This window comes from Lates calcarifer, unplaced genomic scaffold (assembly GCF_001640805.2).
Source record: "Lates calcarifer isolate ASB-BC8 unplaced genomic scaffold, TLL_Latcal_v3 _unitig_957_quiver_1491, whole genome shotgun sequence".
Taxonomy (NCBI): Eukaryota; Metazoa; Chordata; class Actinopteri; family Centropomidae; genus Lates; species Lates calcarifer.
Window position 1 is genome coordinate 10,533 of NW_026118121.1, and position 20,801 is coordinate 31,333.

The window sequence follows — 20,801 nt, forward strand, 5'->3', positions numbered from 1 at the left end:
GAGAGTTGTGGCTTCAGTAGGCAGCCCTGCAAGAAGTCAGGAAGAGGTCTGCTAAGTCACTCTGCCCAGGACAGAAGTTGGCTGTCTTTCAAGAAAAGTAAAAAGGTCAAAATCCATATGCAGCATGGCTAGAATGTTTCTCCTTTCTGCTGTGGCTCCATATGTTTTTTTATTCTATAGTGTCTCTTTTGTGCTGTGGCAACAAAATGTCTCGCTGTTTGTTGCTTTAACTCAGGAAATGGAGGAAGCAGTGTTTTTTCCTGCGGACATGGGAGAACTGTTAAGTGAGGCGACAGCATCGTCCCTCTCATGTTCCCCCTGTTAATTAGCTGGTGTCTGCCTATCTCTCCTTTCAAGGCTTTCTCTCTCAGTCTCATAGTGTGTCTTATTTTCTCCTCTTTTTCAACCATTTTTCCCTGTGAAGAGCTTTGGACATTTTCTCTGTTCTCTCTGTTCTCTCTCGTTTTTCTGTTTAATGACTTCTCTGTAGGCCAACTTGCCTTCCCAAGTAGACTCTGACAGACAGATTTGTTGAGTAGCAGCAGGCGTAGACCCAGTGCCCTTTAACTGAGGCATCTGTGCCAGCATGGCTGACACTGCCAACCAGCAGCTGCCAGCGCTGCCATACAAAGAAACATAATGTAAACTGAGCTTTTGGAAAAGGCAGTGCACAAAGTGAACAGTGTATATGTTTAGTTGAAGTGGATACAGAAAGTAAGGATGGTGACAAGAGGCTAAAGGGGCAGCAATCAAACAGGATGATGGGCGTTTTAAAAAAGTGAACACAAAACTTTAACATGTAAAGCATTGTAAACCTTCTAGTTTATTTTCTATGCAGGGAAATGCACACAGTAAATGTCAATTAAAAATGGAAGTTGATCTGCACAGTGAGAACATATTGTACTCGACATCATACTGTACCCTTTTTATGAAACACATTTTAAATGACCCCTGAGAGTCTCACATTTTTTAAATGTCAAGTTAAAAAGGTTGGTTTTCCCATTCCTCTAAGGAGGAATAATTCTGACATTTGGCAACATATTTTTAAACTCTAGCTTTTTGTAAGGTCCATAATTTGCAGGATTTCTTCAGGGAATTAATAATATTATTTAAGCAGAATCAGGCCCTGTGTGTGAAGACTGCCTCATGATACAGTTGATCTACTGTAATCTCATATAAATACATATGGTCCCTATTAAGTCATATGAATTATATGTGTATTTGATCTGTTTTTGGATATAAGTGCAACATTTCTGCAATTTTCAAGATGTCCAACTGTGTGTAGATGTCCAATGGCAGAAAATGTTTGAATAAGTTGGTCTGGCTTTAAGTTGGTCCAGATGTGAGTTTCCTGGTGAGTGTCAAGTCCCTCTTTCAGTTTTAATTCTTCCCATCACTAGGATGTCCTTTTCTTTACTTTATGAGATCTGTGTCAGCAAAAAGTTACTTCTCTAATTTCAGCTGCTTGAATTTTCCTTCACGCTGACAGACTCTCTCGTTCTGTGCCACCAGCCAGTTTCCCGCTCATACACTGAACTCCTGACCCCAGTATGTGACAGACAGTGCTGCATCTCTCCCAGGACTCCCACTGCCCTGGGAGAGATGAGTCCTGTGTCGTCTTCTTCATGACACAGATGCAGGCATCACGCCAGGTGGCCCCTCATAACCTCTGTGTGTGTGTATGTGTGACACCCACTGGTGACAGCACACGGAGGTTACACACACTTCCAAGCTCGCATCAAACAATGGTGCAGACCATCTGTCTGAAAATATGTTATACAACACGCAACTCTAATCAAGCTCTGATTGGTCAAAGACAAAACCAGACGGATAGTTCACTGGTTGCTATGCAGTTTTTTTTTTGTGTGTGTGGTTAAGTGTCAGTAAACACTTCCTGCTTCCGTCCAAGCTAGCATTCATATGTAAGTTCTGTCTACCACTTTCAGGTGGTGGAAACTAACCACTGCATAAACATACAGTTATCCTTAATCAGTATTTATGCATTCTCAGTGACCTCAATCCTTCTTATCCAGTCCACTAAACTAATATTTAGTTGTACAGTATCACCATTACACCCATAATCGTGGTAATAGATATGTCTTTGTGGATGTTTGAGATTCAGTAAATAAATACTCTTTTTAAGTCTTAGAATAGCTTATTTTGGAGCAGTTCAGTGGCCGTCAGATCAGACTGTGTTCATACTGGACAGCTTCAGTGTGTTAATGTGCGTTTGTGAATGTGACATTCCTGAAAAATACCGTCACCGTCTTAGTTAAGTGAGAGAGAAAAAGTCAGGGAATCAACAAAGGCAGTAGGATTCATTCTCTGAGGTGCAGACCTGTCCACAGAAGCCCCAGCTCTCTGCAGTCCATCCAATATTGAGATATTTCAGTCTGGACTAAAGTAATGGACCAATCGACCGACTGATATTGCCATTCATAGATCCACACTGTCTTAAAATTCTGAAAAGGAAAAGGGGATGTTCAATGAGGCAACAGTTTGACCATCAACATCAGGCAAATGTCCGTGTAAAAGAAAAGCTATATACAGACAAAAATCACAGCTCTACTTACATTTCCATCACAATATAAACAGTTAACAGGGATAATAGATTTTGCAGCATGCTATTTTTCACATACAGACCTTGATGGTTGTAATGTTGCTTCATTAACCTTTAGAGAGCTTGTAATATTTAATGTGAAGACTACCTCTCTCTTTCCTTTGTATGCTGCTTTTGTCCTTTTCCCAGCTGGTGTTGGATGTGCACTCTCTGCACCTTCTTTGCTTGTGACACTGAAAAGACCATACTTTGTTTTCGATCTATTTAGCGAGGGTTTTTAAAAAACTAATTTGGTGGTTTCTCTTTTACAACTAAGCCTTCATTAAACTTCATTTGAAGGAATAAATGCACCCTGTCTGCAAATGTAAGCACTTGTGCAGCACCCGTGCACACCCACTGTACCAGTCATTCTCACATGTTGCACATTTCCATGCCAACTTTCTGAGTTGAGCATATACTTCTTCCTCTCTGGTGCTAATTAGTAGAATCAGCATCTATAGTAGCTGGATGAAAACAAAATCAGGAAGCTTGTTGGTCTCCATGGCATATTTTTGAGAAGCATGGCCTTTTCTCCTTTACCAACTTTGCCATTGAAATACATGCATTATTCCTTTAATCCTCACGGTGGCACTCTCCACTGACTGTACCAACACAGTACACACTCACACACTCACACTGAGCTTGTATAACCCCTTTCATTTTTGATGAGTCAAAGCCAGAACTTACCCTCCTTGTGGGAAATGTCTGATAGGTTGGAACGGCCCAGCCAAGGAGGTACTGTAAAGAGGAGGACGACAGCGCAGAGCAAAAGTTTACCCAAAGTTTTCTAATCTAACATAAGGCCACCAGCATCCTCTGTGTGGGTGGTTTGTTTGATGGGATGAGACTGAGTGTTCCCCCACCCCCTCAGCCTCATCTTGTCAATCCATCACTGAGTAAGGTGAGGAGAATAGGGAGTGGATTGAGTTTCTGCCGGCTGGAAGATGATCCCTGAGCATTTCAGGAGCAGTAGAGCCGGGGTCTCTGTCAGCATCACATTCAGGGCTGGTGGGAGTCACTGTGTTTGTGTGATGTCTCGGAGCCCACTACTGAAGAGAAACAGACGTAACTTTAGACCACCTCACTTTAGATAGTGTGTATTTGTGCGTGTGCGTGTGTGTTTGTGTATGTTGTTATATGTGTGCCTACAGTATATAGCACAGTCAAATTAACTTTGGAAATTAAAAAGTATGAATATGTATGAAGCTGGATTCTAAATGTGCTTTTAATGAATGCCTTTTTCTTCAATTTGGTGACAGCATGTTTTGATAGGAAATAATTTCACACACACAAGCAGTATAACTTTTTTTACTACAGTTCTTATTACAGTTATTCCAGTTGGTCTATTGCTCAGACAGTCCAGACTGACATTTCTAAGTAAATACTGGACATACTGAGGTGCAGATATTCAAGGATATTCGAGGACAGAGATTACTGAGTTTGATGATCCCGGACCACCATGACATTGACACATGGTTTTTACCAAAATATCTCTACAGCAGCATCACAAGCAGTTTGTTGAATTAATGGCTTTTTCTGTCCAGGATATTTACACATCCAGCAGATAAAGGGCAACATTAGCATTCATTTGAACTCATGTTTCTGGTGTATGTTGGTTTAATATTCACTCTCCTTTTAGCTCTAGTTTGCTCTCCACTAACTCCTGAGGGAAATATTTGGCTCTTTGTGATTGTTTGTGCAGGTAAATCAAGCTAGCGTTAGCCTACCTTAAAAATGATAGCTTAATGTTGGTGAGCCTTAGAAGTGTGTTATCTTGCTGACATTGAACTAGCAACTGTTATGTAGCTAATTGCTAGCTTAAAGGTATTATGTAGTAGGTGTTTATATAATTGTGGGTATCATTTGTGTGTCAGCAAGTAAATTCTTATTTTGATGCAATCTGAAATCTTTCCACATTCTATCATAACTTCATAGTTACCTTTATTACCATTTTTCTGGGATGGTGCTTTAGTACTTTAATGGCACTTCTATCATGTTACACCGCCATTGTTGCCATTTTATAAAAATATTACCTGTTGTTGTTATTTAGCGCTGTCAGCATGCAAAATTACCATGTTCAGCTTTAAATGCATATTTTAGGGAGAAAGCCAGCCCTGTGTTTTGAGTTAGGCAGGGATCCATAAATATCAATGATATCATCTACTGTACCATGAATACATCTGTGCTTATGGGGGACTATTTAAATTACCCCACAAAAAAAAGTCAGACGGGGAAAAATATTTTCTTTATTTTTTATGTGGGAAGATATGTTTTAAAATGAAAGTCATTTTTAGACGCAGTTTCACACACACACACACACACACACACAGGCGAGGGCTTTAGCCCTAGCTCAAAAGAGTGACTCCAGATCGAGTGAGTCACTTATTCGTCGTCATGAATAAATCACACCCACTGCTACTCTCTTCTACTCTGCACCACTGCCTTTTCCAAAGTACACACACACACACACACACACACACATACATACATATACATACAGAGATGTTCACACGCAAATCACTGTACAAATACACACTGGGCTGCAGTTTTTGCCCTTGCATAGACACTGACCAATTCTCCCTTTGTTGCACTGCAGAGTATTTTCCACGGTTTAGTATTTGTTGATAATGCAGTGTACAATATGTCCTGAAATGCTGCAAAAAGTTGAGCCCTTTTACCTTACTTTTAAAATGTTTATTTTTGACATGACATCAACATTTGTTGCCATTTGTTTTTCTTTAACATGCACCTCTGCAGATAACATTATACAAAAGAAAACAACAGAATAGAGTTTTTGCTAATATATTTTCTTTGTGTCTCTGAAACACAGAGACAGTTGAGGGAAGACCACAATCCCTTGCTCTCTCTATTCCTCAAGAAGACATTTGTCACTTTCCATTTTTACAGCCTCCCTCCCTCCCGGTCCTCCCCCCTCTAAGCAGTAAAACGGAGTTCATGTCGCCCTGCATTTCCCTGAGGCAAACTGATGGCTACACCCAGAGACCCAGACGTACATACACAGCAAGACAAAGTGACTGCTCCTTTTATGCCACTTTGTTTATGTTGTCCTCCTTCATCTTAGACAGTGAAGCTCTCTTTCTCTCATGTGCACATTATTGCTTTCTGTCTCACTGTTATCCCTCTTTTTTTCCTCTCCTTTCCAATGCCCCCTGTGTCACTTTTACTTTGCTTTTTTATGTTATACGTTCCTTTTCACATGTTCCCATTTGCCACCAATTCTTTCATCTGATCCACTTCAATGCATCGCCCCTCCCCACTTTGTCAGCCTCATTCTTACCTCATCGTCGACTTGCCCTCTCCCGCTGTAGATCTCAATCTCTCCAGCATATGCCTCACTCTCACTGTGGGCAAAAAGCCTGTGAAATTTCCCACAGGGTAAGGCAACATGACTTTCCTTCTACAAAGTAGGAAATGGACTTGTATCTGAGGCATTGATTTCCTCTCAACATTATGGGAGGGAGATGGCAGTGAGGTGAGGGCTAAGAGCCCTGTGGTCGATACACATTCTCATCACAATACCGGATGTTCCTACATAGTCGGATTGGTTTCACTGCCCCAGCGCAGGCGGTAATTGTCATTGGGTGACTCTATTAATTGAGCAGTATCAAGCAATAAAAAAAAAAAAAGAAAGAAAGAAAGATGACATAGATTATTTGATTTTCATTAGGGATTTACAATATATTTTGAAATGTGCAATGTGGGAAATCACAGTGGAAGTATTAGCTGCAGTTGTAATAGCACTTTTTTATTCAATAGGAGTGGCAGTCAGAGAAAAAAGCAGCAATGACATTATCAATGACAGCAATTGTGGTAGTGGCAGCAATATAGATTGGTTTTAAATGGTTTCCTCTGTAATAAGATATAACATATTAATCAGTGAGCTTTAGAGGTGTTTTTGGGCAGATTCAGTTAAATTCAGGTAGAGCCAGGCAACTTGTTGGCATCCGTTTCCAGTCTATATGCTAAGCTAACAGGCTGCTGGCTGTAGCTTCATCAATCTTTTCAGCTCACTCTCACCAAGAGAGAATAAGCGTATTTCCCAAAATGTTGAACTATGCCTTTAAGGCTGTTGTTTTTATCAGCGTTTATTTTAAGCATGACATTCCCGAAGCTCTTTTGCTTTACTGTTCCTTTTAAACTCTCTTGTTTTTTGTCCTGCCAATCCTCCTACGATGGTGGCAATGAAGACAGATACCAGTATGACGAAAAGTTGACCATTTTGAGCAGATCTCAACTTTCCACAAGTAGTTTTAGTTAGGTGTTCATAGAGTCATTTATAAAAGAATGGTTTAGGTTTTTAGCCAAGACCACAATGTCTGTATGTTCATGCATGTGTGAAACTGTATTTCAGTTATGCAGGTCTTCCCAGCCATCGTATGAGGCGCCTGGAAGTACAGAGGAATGTAGCAAGGGACTGTAAAGACGGAAGCCTCTCTCACTCTCTCTTTCTCTCTCTCTCTCTCTCACACACACACACACCTGTACAAACTTCTTGCCCATCCTAGAGACAGCAGTTTTTCCCCACCCACCACAGCAGCTGGCACCAACTCAGCCCCATCTCACAAAACCCAAGAATAAGCCTCAGAAAAAGACGACAACTCATACTTAATGGACAGATAAGGCTTTTGGACGAGTTCCTCGGACACACGGATCTGCCTGTTTTTCTGCAGTTTGAGATTTACTGACTGCAGACTAAGCAGAACAGAAATATACAGACAAAATCAGACTTTAGTAGATATTAGCCACAGAGCATTTGCGGAGATGAGGGGAAGAATCTGCTCTGTGTTTTTCCTGGTGATTGTAGTGACCTTGCTCAGTGGCCTTAGCTGCCTCTGTGAGGCATTACCTTCAAATCAAAGTGTCGGGCCCAGGCCTCCTCACCTTATCTTTATCATGGTGGATGACCAGGGTTATGGAGATATTGGCTACCATGGCTCAGACATCCACACTCCTGTGTTGGACCAGCTGGCAGCAGAAGGGGTCAAACTTGAAAATTATTATGTCCAGCCTATCTGCTCTCCATCTCGCAGTCAACTCATGACAGGGCGGTGAGTAATTTCCTCATCATTACATCATTATTCTGGTGGGATAATCATTCAGCTACTGCATCAGTTCTTTTATAATGAAATCATGCATAGTATAGACAGGCTTTTTGTCTTTTGGTGACATCTGCAAGGGATTATTCAGTATTGAGGCAACATGCAATATATACAAGGCCAGAAAATATATAAAAAGATACTGTTACCACCTGTAATGCCAAGATCAACCACTAGATTATTTGTCTTAGCTTATCACTGGAACAAAATGTACTTGTTTTTTGAGTTATGGATGGATAACAAAGACGCTCTTAATTAAAGAAGCATTATTTTCTTTCTAAATCCTGTTTTGTTGGAATAATAGCCTTTTGATTGATCATGATATTGGGTACAAAAGCAGAAATTATCTGTATGTAGGGATTGTCTGTCTTCAGTGCACACTGCTGGAGACACAGCTGTCTCACGTAATAGCAATTTCAAAGCTGATGAGCTAAGATTAATCTAATCTTTAAAGGACAAATCCACAATAAAACACACTCTTAAAAAACATACCTTCCAGCAAAATAGCTATATATCTGAGTATGTTCTGTGAATAACTTGCAAACAGAAGTTTTGCAGGTTGATGTAAAGTGGGTACAACAAAAAAGTCAAATTAGAACTCAGTACTTTTAAATCACTGAACATTTTAGTTTGATGATGTGTAACACTGTGAGAGTATCCAAGGGTGCAATATTGCTTAAACCATCTGTGAAATTTGATATCTTATCAAGACACTGCTTTTGTCACATCTTTTCTCTCTCCCTCTCTTTCCAGCTACCAAATTCACACTGGACTCCAGCATTCAATCATCCGACCACGCCAGCCCCTCTGCCTGCCCCCGCACATTCCCACCCTACCGGAGCGACTGGTTGAGGCTGGATATGCAACACACATGGTGGGTAAATGGCACCTGGGATTCTGTAGACCGAGCTGCCTACCCACAGGACGTGGCTTTCAGAGTTTCCTGGGCACGCTGACTGGAAGCGGGGACCACTTCTCCTATCAGAGCTGCGATGGGGCTGAAGCTTGTGGGTTTGATCTGCATGACGGAGTCAGGCCTGCCTGGGAGATGACGGGCAACTACTCCACACTGCTTTACATAGAGAGGTGAGCCTGGAGGTATACATTAAATTAAATAAATTCATACATACAAAGAGACAAGCCTTTTTAAAATTCCTTCTTTCCAACCAGAGTGAAGCAAATCCTGAGGAACCATGACCCCCATAAACCCCTATTCCTCTATCTGTCCCTTCAGGCCGCCCATACACCCTTACAGGTACCAGATAATTTTCTGCATTACTATGACTCCCAGGGCAATCGTCTCAGGCGTCATTACGCAGCCATGTTGAGCTGCCTGGATGATGGGGTTGGAGAAGTGGTCCGGGAACTGAAGACCAGTGGGCTCTATCAAAACTCAGTACTGATCTACTCATCTGATAATGGTGGGCAGCCGCTCTCTGGAGGAAGTAACTGGCCTCTGAGAGGTGGCAAAGGGACCTACTGGGAAGGGGGCATCAGGGCTGTGGGCTTTGTCCATAGTCCCCTCCTGAAGAAGAAGGGTGTAGTCAGCAGAGCACTGATCCACGTCTCTGACTGGTACCCCACATTACTGGGGCTGGCCGGGGCTCTGCAGTCCGACCGCGGCCTTGACGGCCACAATGTTTGGGGTGCTATCAGCGAGGACCTACCCTGTCCTCGCACTGAAATCCTTTTCAACATTGACCCAGTCTCCAGGAAGCCCGGGGAGCCATATGACAAGGCGTTGGTACTCAACGGGTTTGGGATATGGGACACAGCCGTAAGGGCTGCAATAAGGGCAGGGGACTGGAAGCTACTTACAGGAAATGTAGGCGACGGGGACTGGATACCACCACAGGCTCTTCCCGTTGGTCCAGAACGGTGGCAGAAACTCGAGAAGCGGCGCAATGAGCTGGGGAAGTCAGTTTGGCTGTTTAATGTCACCTCTGACCCCTATGAGAGGTCAGACCTGGCGGAGGCTCGTCCAGAGGTGGTGAAACATCTGCTGACCAGGCTGGCAGAGTACAACCAGACAGCTGTGATGGCCAGGAATCCACCAGACGATCCTATGGCTGACCCTGAGCTCCATGGAGGGGTGTGGAGCCCATGGCTGGGCCTGGAGGGACAAGAGGGGGATAGTGTAGAGGAGGATGGCAGGAAAGAAAGGATGATGAAGATTAAGCACTGCAGAGTATGTAAATTAAAAGCTCTCTTCAAGAAGGTTGGATCACGTCTGGAGAGGAACACCCTGTTCTTCTAAATATCTCATCTAGCAACATTGATTGGACTGAAAGGCGTCAGTATGCTTCAAATAAACTAGGTTATATGAGGTGTCATCTGAACACATCCGAAGGCAGCTGTTAATACTGTTATGAATGACCACAGTCAAAGAAGGGTGAGGTGCTATGTGTCCTTCAGTAGGGAAATAGTCTCTCCTAAGAGGCACTCATGCGGTTGCCCTTTGTTTTGCACATGAAAAGTGACATAAGTAGTTGTGTGAAGGATAAAGTAATAAAAGAAAAACTTCAAATTATATATACTTTCTCCCATCAGGACATCTGATCAAGCATGAAGTTGGCATGCTTGTTGTACTGTCAATCTAAATTTGTGGAGGTATGAGGTTTCCTTCACTTCACAAGGTCGTTTTTTGAAGCATACTGATGCCTTAACCAGGAGGAAGGGAGAGGAAAAGAGAGATGCAGGCAATGTAAAATACAGACCAACCAGGCAGGTCAGACAGACAAGATAAACCCACAATGAAATACTGAAGGTCGGCAGATAAACAGGCAGCCTGATAGACAAAGCAGACAGGGCTGTGCGGCTGGCTGAGCAAGCTGACTCACTTGCTGTCCTGCGGCCAAACTGCAGCAGGGTGACTTTGGGCCATCGTCGTTGGCCTGCAAAGGAAACGATGTGTGTGTCATCACTCATGTATGCCTGTATTCATGAATAGTTTGATTAATACAGATAGAGATAGAGCATGTGCATGTGGAAGTGAGGCCTGAAGAGATGGAAGAAAGGCACAGAGGATGACCTCTCTGTCTCTTGTCCTAATCATCCCAAGAGGACCCTTTAAGGATGACACAAAGACACCCACAGCGGTTGTTTGTCAAATGTCACCTTGTTCTTTTGTTCTTAGGGGTTATACGGATTCACCCTCATATTGTGGCTCATTCCTCTGTCTTTGAAGGACCTCTGACTGTAATGTCCAGTCCCTGCAGCAATAACTATCTAACGAAAGCTCTGAAGCTGATACCATCAGTCTTTTCTTGGCTTTTAAATGCCTCTTAACTCAACTATAGTGTTATAAAAAGCTGGGAATATGATTCAAAAGATCTAAATAAAATGATGAATGCAAAAACTGAATGTTAGCATCTCATGACTACACACAATCTCTGCAGAAAGTCGTGGTTGTCTGTTGGGCAAATAAAGGTAGCTTTATTTAACAGCCCAATCATTTTCAAGATCTTTCTCTGAAGGAACTATATAATGTAGTACTAATTAAAGGGAAAATAAAGAGACTGTTACACCTCTGTACAATTAATTAAAATTAATTGCTGGTGTAACTTAGAGAGTATTTCTGAACATGCAACAATATGAAATTTGCCTACAGGCAAGCATACAATTCAACATATATGGACAATAACCTTTCCAGTGAATTAATAAATATATGAATAAATGAATGCTTATGTAGTGCCTTCCAGGACCTACCAAGTAAATTATGTAATAATAATAATAATTTCAACTATGTTGGAAATTAATAAGAAATTTACTTAATTACAAAAAATGCACAACCCTGTCATCAGACAAGACTGGATTATGTTCAATAACAGCATCTTAAAGATTTTCTGCAATATCTGTAGTTTGTTGAAGGTTAGGGGAAGATCATAGTCGTGGCAATTAAAATATGACTAAGGAATTGTTATCTTAATCTGATAAAATAATTCAAGTAATGTCACTCACTAGAGTCAGCTGCTGTAAGGTGGGTCTGAAGACTGGTTTGAAAATGAGGAAAACCTGGGGGTGTGGGGTCAGAAAGAAGTGAACATAATGAAACATGAAGGTAATGGTGATGGTAAAAACAAAAACAATAAGCAAACGCTAATTACAGGTTTGTGACAGGACACGAACTCCTCCACCTCTCCACCCACACCTCGCTGCATAAGGGACACACTACTTCCTGAGCTAGCGTTGAACATTGGCAAAGGACCCAAATCATGAGGTGCAGAACCATATGGACATAAATTCCGAGGGACACTGGGCCAGGGAAGCCATAGTTTAGGCTCATGCTGTCTGATTAGGTGCAATGTATCTGCCTGCTGGTTAGGCTGCTGTTGTGCTGCTGATGTAGCTTGATAGGAATTAATCAGAGGTGGTGCTGCTGGGTCTTATTCAACATATTCCACTGTAAACAGCTTCAGCATTGTTAGGCATAGATGTAGAAGTGTTTCTGGATGTGAGTGTCAGCAGCAGTCCCACACACAGTAGCAACAGGACTGTAGATTTCTCCCCAGTGGGTTGATAATGAATATTCAACTATCCTCACCATTTTTTCCCCGCTGGTCAACTCTCACATTTGCCTCCTCCTCCTCCCCCTCCCTCTGTGTCACTGTCCCTCCCTCCCTCCGTTTATCCCTCAGCTCTTTGCTCATTCCCTCTGCAAGCCAACCCCTCCTTTGTCTTTATTTCTCATTTTGTTCCTCATCCTACTCACTTGTTCGTGTTCATTTGAAAGATCGAGTTAGAAGTATTAGCCGTGTTTTGCTCAGAGCTCTGTGGCGTACAGTTAACTAAAAAGAGTGGAGGAGGCAAGAGAGAGAGAGTTCCCCAGGGGCTGCAGGGGGCTGTCATGTCTGAAGCGCTTGTAGATTAGATTAAAATGTCTTGTTTAGTGAAAAAGCCTCAGTGCATACATAACACATATCATCTAGTTACAGTAAGGATAAAATGAAACTTAAAGTCTTCAATTTTAAAGGATAAGGCTGGAGATATCCTATTTTTTGTTAACAAATCACATTAAAATCCACAATGCTTGACTTTGTGACAATTTCTGCCTTCCCTACCCTGTCTGTGGTTCTGAGCCAAGACCTCTGGTTTCTACTGAAGATGTAAATCTTAAAAAAAAAACAAAAATCAAAACAGATTACAAATACATAGTTACATTGTACAATGTATTTCTTAAACCAGTTGGGCACTTTTTTAGTAAATGTTACTTGCATAGGAGTAATTAGTGCATTTGTTTTGCACTATTTTCGCTCTCTAGTAAGTCATTCCAGCACCAGGACCTACCCTATTTTCTAGAGATTAAACCACAGCAGCAAATATATTTTTGTTTTGAAGTGTTGACTAACCATAGCATTAACTGTGTTGTACAATAGTTTTGAGAAAATACAATTTGTTGCTTGTGTATGTTAGTATGTTAACGTCCATTTTTCACTCCTCGTGACTACAGAAGGAATCTGCATTTTACATTTACATGGAGTCCAAGTGAATTTCCAGGGGCCCTGGAGCAGGTTATGGACATTTGCACAAGGATACCAACTGTTACAAACCAAATCTGTCATTTTAAAGTCATGGGCCACACTTTAACAACCCATCCATGCTGCCATCCAAAAAGAGAGAGAGGCTGATGGTTAGCAACACATTGCAAGAACGTGTGTGCCTGAGTGCATTGGTGCAAGATAACAGCTTAAGTACTATTAATGGGAACAGTATGTACAGTAGTAGGTGGACAAAACAGGAACATGACATCAGAAACTTTGAATTTACTGACTTACAAGTGCAGCAATTCAGGTCCGTCATGAGTCATGTGCACTTAGACTGATTTTAAGTGTTTTCAGTGCAATATGAAGGAAATGGTAGGCTTGTAAGGAGGAAAAACACATATTTGGTGCACAGAGTAAAGGCTTATCAATCACAGCAACTGCAGAGTTATTTCATTTTGTATAGATACCACTAAAAATCATGTCGTATCTCAAACACAGACAAGCTGCGTCAGCACAGAGGAGCAGTGGAGCTTGTCAGCAGGAAAAGAAAGTTAACAGAGAGTTCTGTCACTAACTATAAAACCAGGTATGTTTAATGGTCTCCCTAAAGATGAAAGCCTTTGTTTTATTTTTTTTTTTTGTATCATTTAAGTGAGAATGAAGATTATGTCTAATTTTAATTGCTTCTTATTACTGATTATATAATTAATTGAAGGCTACACATTTTAGTTAGTTGTCCTGCATTTCCATTATGTCCTCTCAGTTGTCTTTTAGGGAGGGAAACAAACTTATGAGAGTTATATTTCATCACTTAAGTGTCTTGTAAGTCCAGTCCAGTTGGGAATGACACAGACAACAACTATGGCTATTGTACAGTTTTAGCTATGCAACAGAATGGCTTTAGAGATGGTATTAGTATTGGTCTATCCACCACAGTGCTGTGGAGATAAATCTGGCTATGTGAGACTACTTGGCTCCAGAATGAAATATTTCAACAACTATTGGATGTCTTGCGCTGAACAACTGTAACTGGTACAGCCACTCATGGTCCCCAGAGGATGAATCCTGTGACTTCTTATCTAGCACCACCATCAGATCTAAGTTTGTCCAGTACTTTGGTTCATGACCAAATACTGCAAAACCAATGACATTCCCGTCAGCCTCTGCACTACTTTGTGTCCAGTACTAACTAGCAAATATTAGCATGCTATTACTGTAACCTAAGATAGTGAATATATAGTACTTTCTTAACATGGTAGCATTGTCACTGTGAACATATTAATGTATGCTAACATCAGCACTTAGCTCAAAGCACTACAGAAATCAAAAGCGTTTGTACATAGATGCAGCATAGATGCAACATCAGTTACATACAGTGATAATAACACAAACTTTCAGACAGTATCCTGGAAAGCACTGCACTGGGTTGTTCACACAAAAAGTGCCAGTTGTAGTCATGTAACACAAGAGAAAAGACAGCCAGAGACAGATGTTAAAACCCTAGATACTTTCTCCCCTCTGCACACCTGAATAATTGCTGCATGAAGTGGGTGTGAATGTGAGATTGTGGGTTTCGGAAACTTACCAAAACTGTCAGACACAGTTGACAGGGTATACAGGTGCCCAGTATACAATACACAGGTTTTGTTTACTGCAGCTAATTGTTCTTTTTGTGCCTGTTCATGGCCTTTTAACAAATCCCCTTATGTACTTCAAATGTAAGTGATGGGGAAGCTAATATGAGGCTTCAGCCATCCAGATTAGGTTAATCCATGGATATCTGTCATAGTTAAGGCATTTTAAGCATAAAATTTCCTCTTCTTGTTGCTGTCAACTGCAGCCCAACAGGGGACACAAAGAGGGAATTTTATACTAAAAGGACATAACTTTGAAAGATATCCACTTGATTTGACCAACTCAGGCAGCTTAAGCTTCATATTAGCTTTAGATAAACATTTGAATACATTTGTGGAACAGAACAAGAACAACTGGAGGCTTTCTACTCTCTGCACAGAGTTTGCGGCATATATGACATCACTCCAAGGAACATTGAAGCTGAAGGCACTTTGTTCACCTCCTGTATATTGGATGTGTACGCACAGAAAAAAAACCTCACACCCAACTAGACTCCAGTGATGAGATCTGATGAGACTGCTTTGGGTTAACATTAGCAGTGTTGCTCAGAGACCTTCAGAGTCCCATACATGTGAGAAACTGGTGAAGACAATGGTTATATGCCCACACATCTGATTCCCAGTATACTGCGATGGCCTGCAGAAATAAGGCACCGTCAGATGATATAAATCATGGAGGAGGTGTCACACACACACACACACACACACACACACACACACACACACACACACACACACACATGAATACACAGTGCTATCCAGTACGTGGGAGGGAGCTGTCATATCCACTGTTGGATAATCAGTTGAAGGTAAGGCTAACTTCAGATCTTAAGATTCTTTGGCGAAGTCGTGATGTTAAACACAATAGGCTCATGACACTGTTTCAAATATAACTTTTTTATTTTCCTGTGATGGACACTGTTGTACATAACAGTATGGCTAACTGTTCCATGCTGAAAGTAAATGTAGCCTTTTCTCAACACTCATTCAACAAGACACAGTGGTATCAACGACTCAGTGGGGACACATTCACTCAAGTCTCTTGCATCGTAAATTGCGGCCCATTAAGCATTGAAATAGCCCTGACGTACTATTAAATGCGTACTTGGGACAATGTGACGATTTAGTAATTGACAAAGAAAGGTAATAGATCCACTCTAATGTACTGTACATGACAGAGTGCTCCCAAGGAAACTGTTAAGATTAAAACCTGAAAAAAGATTTACTGAATGACATCCAGTCTCAGTGCAACTCAGCAGCAGATAAGAAGGTTTGGCCCCTTGGTGTTATGCTATGGAATGAGAGTGATCTCTCCCTGAGATAAACGCACACACACACACACACCTCAAGAAACATTAAAAGTCTTGTGATTTTACTGCTCAGCGTGAGAGAGGAGAGGCTCTTCAAAGATGCGCAGCCAAGTCGAAAACATTCCTGTTAAGTGAGTCATTCCCTTGTGGCTCCACAACACTACTATTACTGTATCATCAATACGGGTAGGTTTTGCATATTGCACATACAAAGATTACTCCACCCTGCCATGCTATGTTCTACAATGCTGAAGGTCTACATGACTACACGTTGAAGCCAAATCCAAACCTGCTGGTCTACCACAACAGTGGTTGCAAAGGGTTATGCAATAAGTCTTAGAGCTGGTGAGATGAGTAACAGTAAGGCAAACCTTTGGTTAGACAATATTATTTTTGTTTTTTAAGGACACAATTTATTTTACTCAAGTGACACAATCAGGTTAGAGGGGAAAGCACTTTTTGGTGACATTGCTCAGAACTCATGGGGATGTGCAACTTGTGACAAAGGTTTGCAGCTTTATTTTAAGGGGTCACATGGCTGAAAGGTTGGATAACTGCTGCTCTGTGCTCAATTGTTACCACCCACCTTTCAAACCTGCCATTGTGCAGCCTGTCCGAGACTCATCTGACAGGCACATCACAGAGAAAATGCAGCAATTCAGCAATTAATACGACGGTACCTCTGCACCCTCGCTAATTAGGCTTTCATATCAGAGCGGTTCCCTGTAATTATGGCAGAAAGTGGTTGCACTGCTCCTGCGCTCACTGCAAACACTCATTAATCGCCAGCAATGCTCTCTAAACACTGTTCCAAATATTCACTCACAGTTCAGGGGCAAGGCAGAGTGAAGGAGAAGAGATAGGAGATGCACATGTTTGCATTTACTCAGACTGAACATCTGAAATACGCTGTGCTGTATGATTTTAGCAGAGAGAGAGAGAGGAAAAAATGTATTCTGGGATTAAATAATACTCAGAAAATTTTCCCAAAAAGCCTTCCAGAACTCATTCTATTAATAAAAATGCTTGTTGACCTTTCAGTCTGCGTCATCTTTCAGTAATACTGGCAATAGGAAGCAGGACCGAAACACAGAGGCAGAGCAGAGCAGAGAGTGTTTTAAAGGTGTTTATAGGGTGGTAAGGTTACATACTTGAACAGAGCAGGCAGAAATGGCAGGAAGACAATAGCTACATAGCAAAAGTAATGATTTGGCAAACAAGAGAGGGTGAGCAGCTTTCTATTTATAGTAGGGAGCTAATGACTGAACTGAGAACAGCTGTGGAGGACAGTTGTTAGTCATCAGGTGATTGGCAGCAGTGGGAAAACCAGGTTTCCGACTAATAAACGTTTGTTCCAAAAGCTTCAGGTTGTGTTCCTTGAAGCAGCTAGTGGTGGATTTTAAGGTTTGCTTTGGGTCATTGTTTTGTTGTAGAAGCCACTGATGAAGATCATGTGATATGACCAAAACCTCCAGAACAGCTATTAAATTGATCTTGTGCTGAGAGGTAAAGAATGAACTTTGAACTTCTACTGCACAAATTACTTTTTCATCATATAGGACTAAAGACAAACACAAGTATCAGATTTATTAGTGCATCATCTAGAGAAAAAAGTTAGACAATTCTAATCAACAAACCATTTGTTGAGCTCACCCTGATAACCTTACTGAAGTGTGTGCAGCTGTAACAGACATACTCACAAACAGACGTACATACTTAAGCACAGTGGTAAAATTATATATTAATACCCTTCATGAGATATTCATGAAACCACACATATACCTTTACGGTGCAGCGGGCCATTACATAACACTTAGAATTCCCTGTGTTGTATATAATGATTCTCCAGCTTACAATTAAAATCTCTAAAACTATATGTACCAAATCGAAGTCTCAACTTCCTGAACAGGCAACGCTTAAGTTACTGATGCGTGGAAAAGTAGAAGGACAGAATGATGCATTGATAGTTAAAATAACTGCTGTCATTTTATTTGTTTATAAAATGACAGCAGTTATCAGAAAAATGCCCATTATAATTTCCAATACATTATACAGTGACATCCTTAGATGTCTTGTTTTGGTCAAAGATATTAAGTCAACTATCATGTGTTACAAAGAAATGTTTGAAATCCTCACTTCTGAGAAGATAGAAATATTTGGATTTTTTTTTGCTTAAGAAATGACTAAACAATTAATCAGTCATCAAAATAGTTACAGATTATTTCTTTGTTGATAAACTAGTCCATTAATTGACAAATAATTCCAGCTCTAAAACATTGCCAAACTAATGAAAATGTTAAAAGAAATATACAGACTTGTTTAAACAGCTGAAGTTTGTAAAAATATTTGTATTAACTGCAGGTGTTTGGGGAACAGGAAGGTTTTTGTTGCTGAATATGATTAATAAAATGGTTTTATAGTTGGGCGACAAACAATCAGTAGTAGATGTGAAACAAAATCTTGATAGTGAATCATTGTTTCCTGATGCCACATTCTGAAGAGTTCCCCTTTTTTGGGAGGCCCAGTTTAGGAAATGAAAACCATAATATTGTGGCCATGCAGCTCATTGCTTTGTGCCAATATTAAAATATTGCGGCATCACAAGCAAATACACGACTTGGTCCATCAAGGATGCTGCTCTTATCAGCTGCTCTGGTGTCAGCTTTACCTTTGTGTGCATAGGATGAAAATGGATGAGAGAGATGGTGAAACTGAACCTGGATCTGCAGCTCCTGGTACGGCAGAAAAGATCTCGCGTGGCTTGCATCCCACCTCCACCACTTCTGCCAGAGATGAGAAAGTAGAAAGAGGTCTCACTCTACCATTATTTCTGGTTTTAGGAAATATTAAAACACAGCAGGAACATAGACATGTGTCACCTCCTGATTTATGTTGTTTACTTTGGTGAGCTCTGATGGTAGGAACCAGTATTACTGGACTAAAGTTCATTAGGTGATGAACATCCACTTTTACAAACCAGTTATTTTTCCCTTCTCTCTCCGCTTTCAGTCTAGACTTAAATATCTGTCTAGGAGCAGATGGATTGCCTCGAACTTTCATGTTCCCCAGCGGATGGATCCTAAAGACCTCAGACCATTTCCTTTAGAGCCACCAGTAGGCAAATGCTTTTACACCTCGGGTAACCTGCTGTTGGCTGCAGCTTTATGGTACCTCTGTAATGGAGTAATACTTCTTTCCCAAGGTTTTTGGAATGGTAATTACCTGTCACAGAGAAACAGCGGAGGCAGTTAGATAAAAGGCAAATTTACAGTAAATGAGCAAAATATAAATGGAAACCACTTCGGTTTTAAGACTACATTTTTGACTTAGGATCAATCTATAACACAACGCCACATCATGGAAGGTGGAGAACCCTCACATAGTTCATTACACCATCATACTTTGGTGGTTCTAATTTCTACCTAATGTTTGATTATTATGGAGACCCAAATGCTATGGAATAAAAATGGGGTAATACAACGTTGTACAAAGTGCATTTTCCTGATAATAAATACATACTTTTACTCAAGTAAAAGTTTGAATATAGGAATATTATATTAGATTACATTATGCCAGTTTTTGGTTACATTTTCATTTGTTTTTATTATTGTTTTTAAACACAGGGTGACACATCTTAACAATAGAGGATCTTTGTTACTACAGCTAGGCTCCCCTCTCTCCTCCCCCACCTCGCTCTCCTCTCCTCTCCTCTCTCTCTCCCCTCCCACTCCCTGCTCCTCGCTCACAGCTCGAGCCTCTCTTCCCCCCTCTCTATCTTCACGAGTTCTCCTCCCGAAACCTGCGCGAGGCGGCCACTGAAGCGCGAGGCGATTCCCCCTCTCCCCTTCACTTCAGTCAACATGGCTACAGTTGTAACCTCGACAGATTCACAGACGAATATCAGCTGTATGAGGAACTCGGAAAGTAAGCGACCGTCAACACCACCACTACCACCACCGCCGCCGCCGCTGCTGCTCTTGTTGCATTCAGTCTGTGTATGTGTGTGTGTGTGTGTGTGTGTGTGTGAGCGAGCGAGCGTGTGTGTATGCGTGTGTTTGCACGTTTTTCTCCTCTCTGCTGCTGCTGCCATTGTGCGCGTTTACTTCAGTGTTGACAAGGCAGAGGGGGCTGTCAAAAACGGGGAAGGGTAGGAGAACCTCCAGAGGCAGGTTCATGTTTGCACTACAGAGGCTTGTGTTTAATCCTCAGCGTGTTTTCAAAGGTGTATCGCAGCTTCGTAACCCGAAAAAGGTGTGAAACACCCGCTTATTGGACCAACTTGTTTGTCAGTGTATCCGCAGGCAGCACGCGTCGAAAAGTCGTTTGCATTTATCCGTTGCCTAGTGGCATCTCCAGGCTCCTGTTCAGTCATTCAGCTCTGTTGTTGTGCATTTTTGAGGAGACTGCAGGGCTACTGTATATGTCAAGCCCCCAAAAAGATGAAGACAAGGCTTTGCTGCAAACAAGACTGTGGCGGTTGCTCATTTTGGCTATGCGCACCACCACTGTATTCATTTCAACATGAAAGGACCCATAGGTTACAGGGTATATCTTGCTACAAAGCCACTCTGTAACATCTAATCTCTGCGTGTGGCTAATAGAGCTGCTCCACCTACCAATACAGCCGAATGTAAAGGAGGAGTCTGACAATCAGGCCT

General features: G+C 41.4%; 1 protein-coding gene across 1 annotated transcript; it reads left to right on the forward strand.

Moving 5' to 3' along the window:
• LOC108880544 (arylsulfatase I) lies at positions 1-11,068 on the forward strand. The gene is made up of 4 exons (XM_051069436.1): positions 1-105; positions 7,126-7,668; positions 8,470-8,802; positions 8,887-11,068. The coding sequence occupies exons 2-4, from the start codon at positions 7,382-7,384 to the stop codon at positions 9,971-9,973; spliced, it is 1,707 nt and encodes a 568-aa protein (XP_050925393.1). The 5' UTR covers positions 1-105; positions 7,126-7,381; the 3' UTR covers positions 9,974-11,068.
• The last annotated feature ends 9,733 nt before the right edge of the window (positions 11,069-20,801 follow it).

Bases quoted from the DNA above. Each gene is read 5' to 3' on its own strand.
- LOC108880544 (XM_051069436.1), top strand. From the start codon at position 7,382: ATGAGGGGAAGAATCTGCTCTGTGTTTTTCCTGGTGATTGTAGTGACC. The intron at 7,669-8,469 runs GTGAGTAATTTC...CTCTCTTTCCAG, and splicing joins AGTCAACTCATGACAGGGCG to CTACCAAATTCACACTGGAC. The intron at 8,803-8,886 runs GTGAGCCTGGAG...CTTTCCAACCAG, and splicing joins ACACTGCTTTACATAGAGAG to AGTGAAGCAAATCCTGAGGA.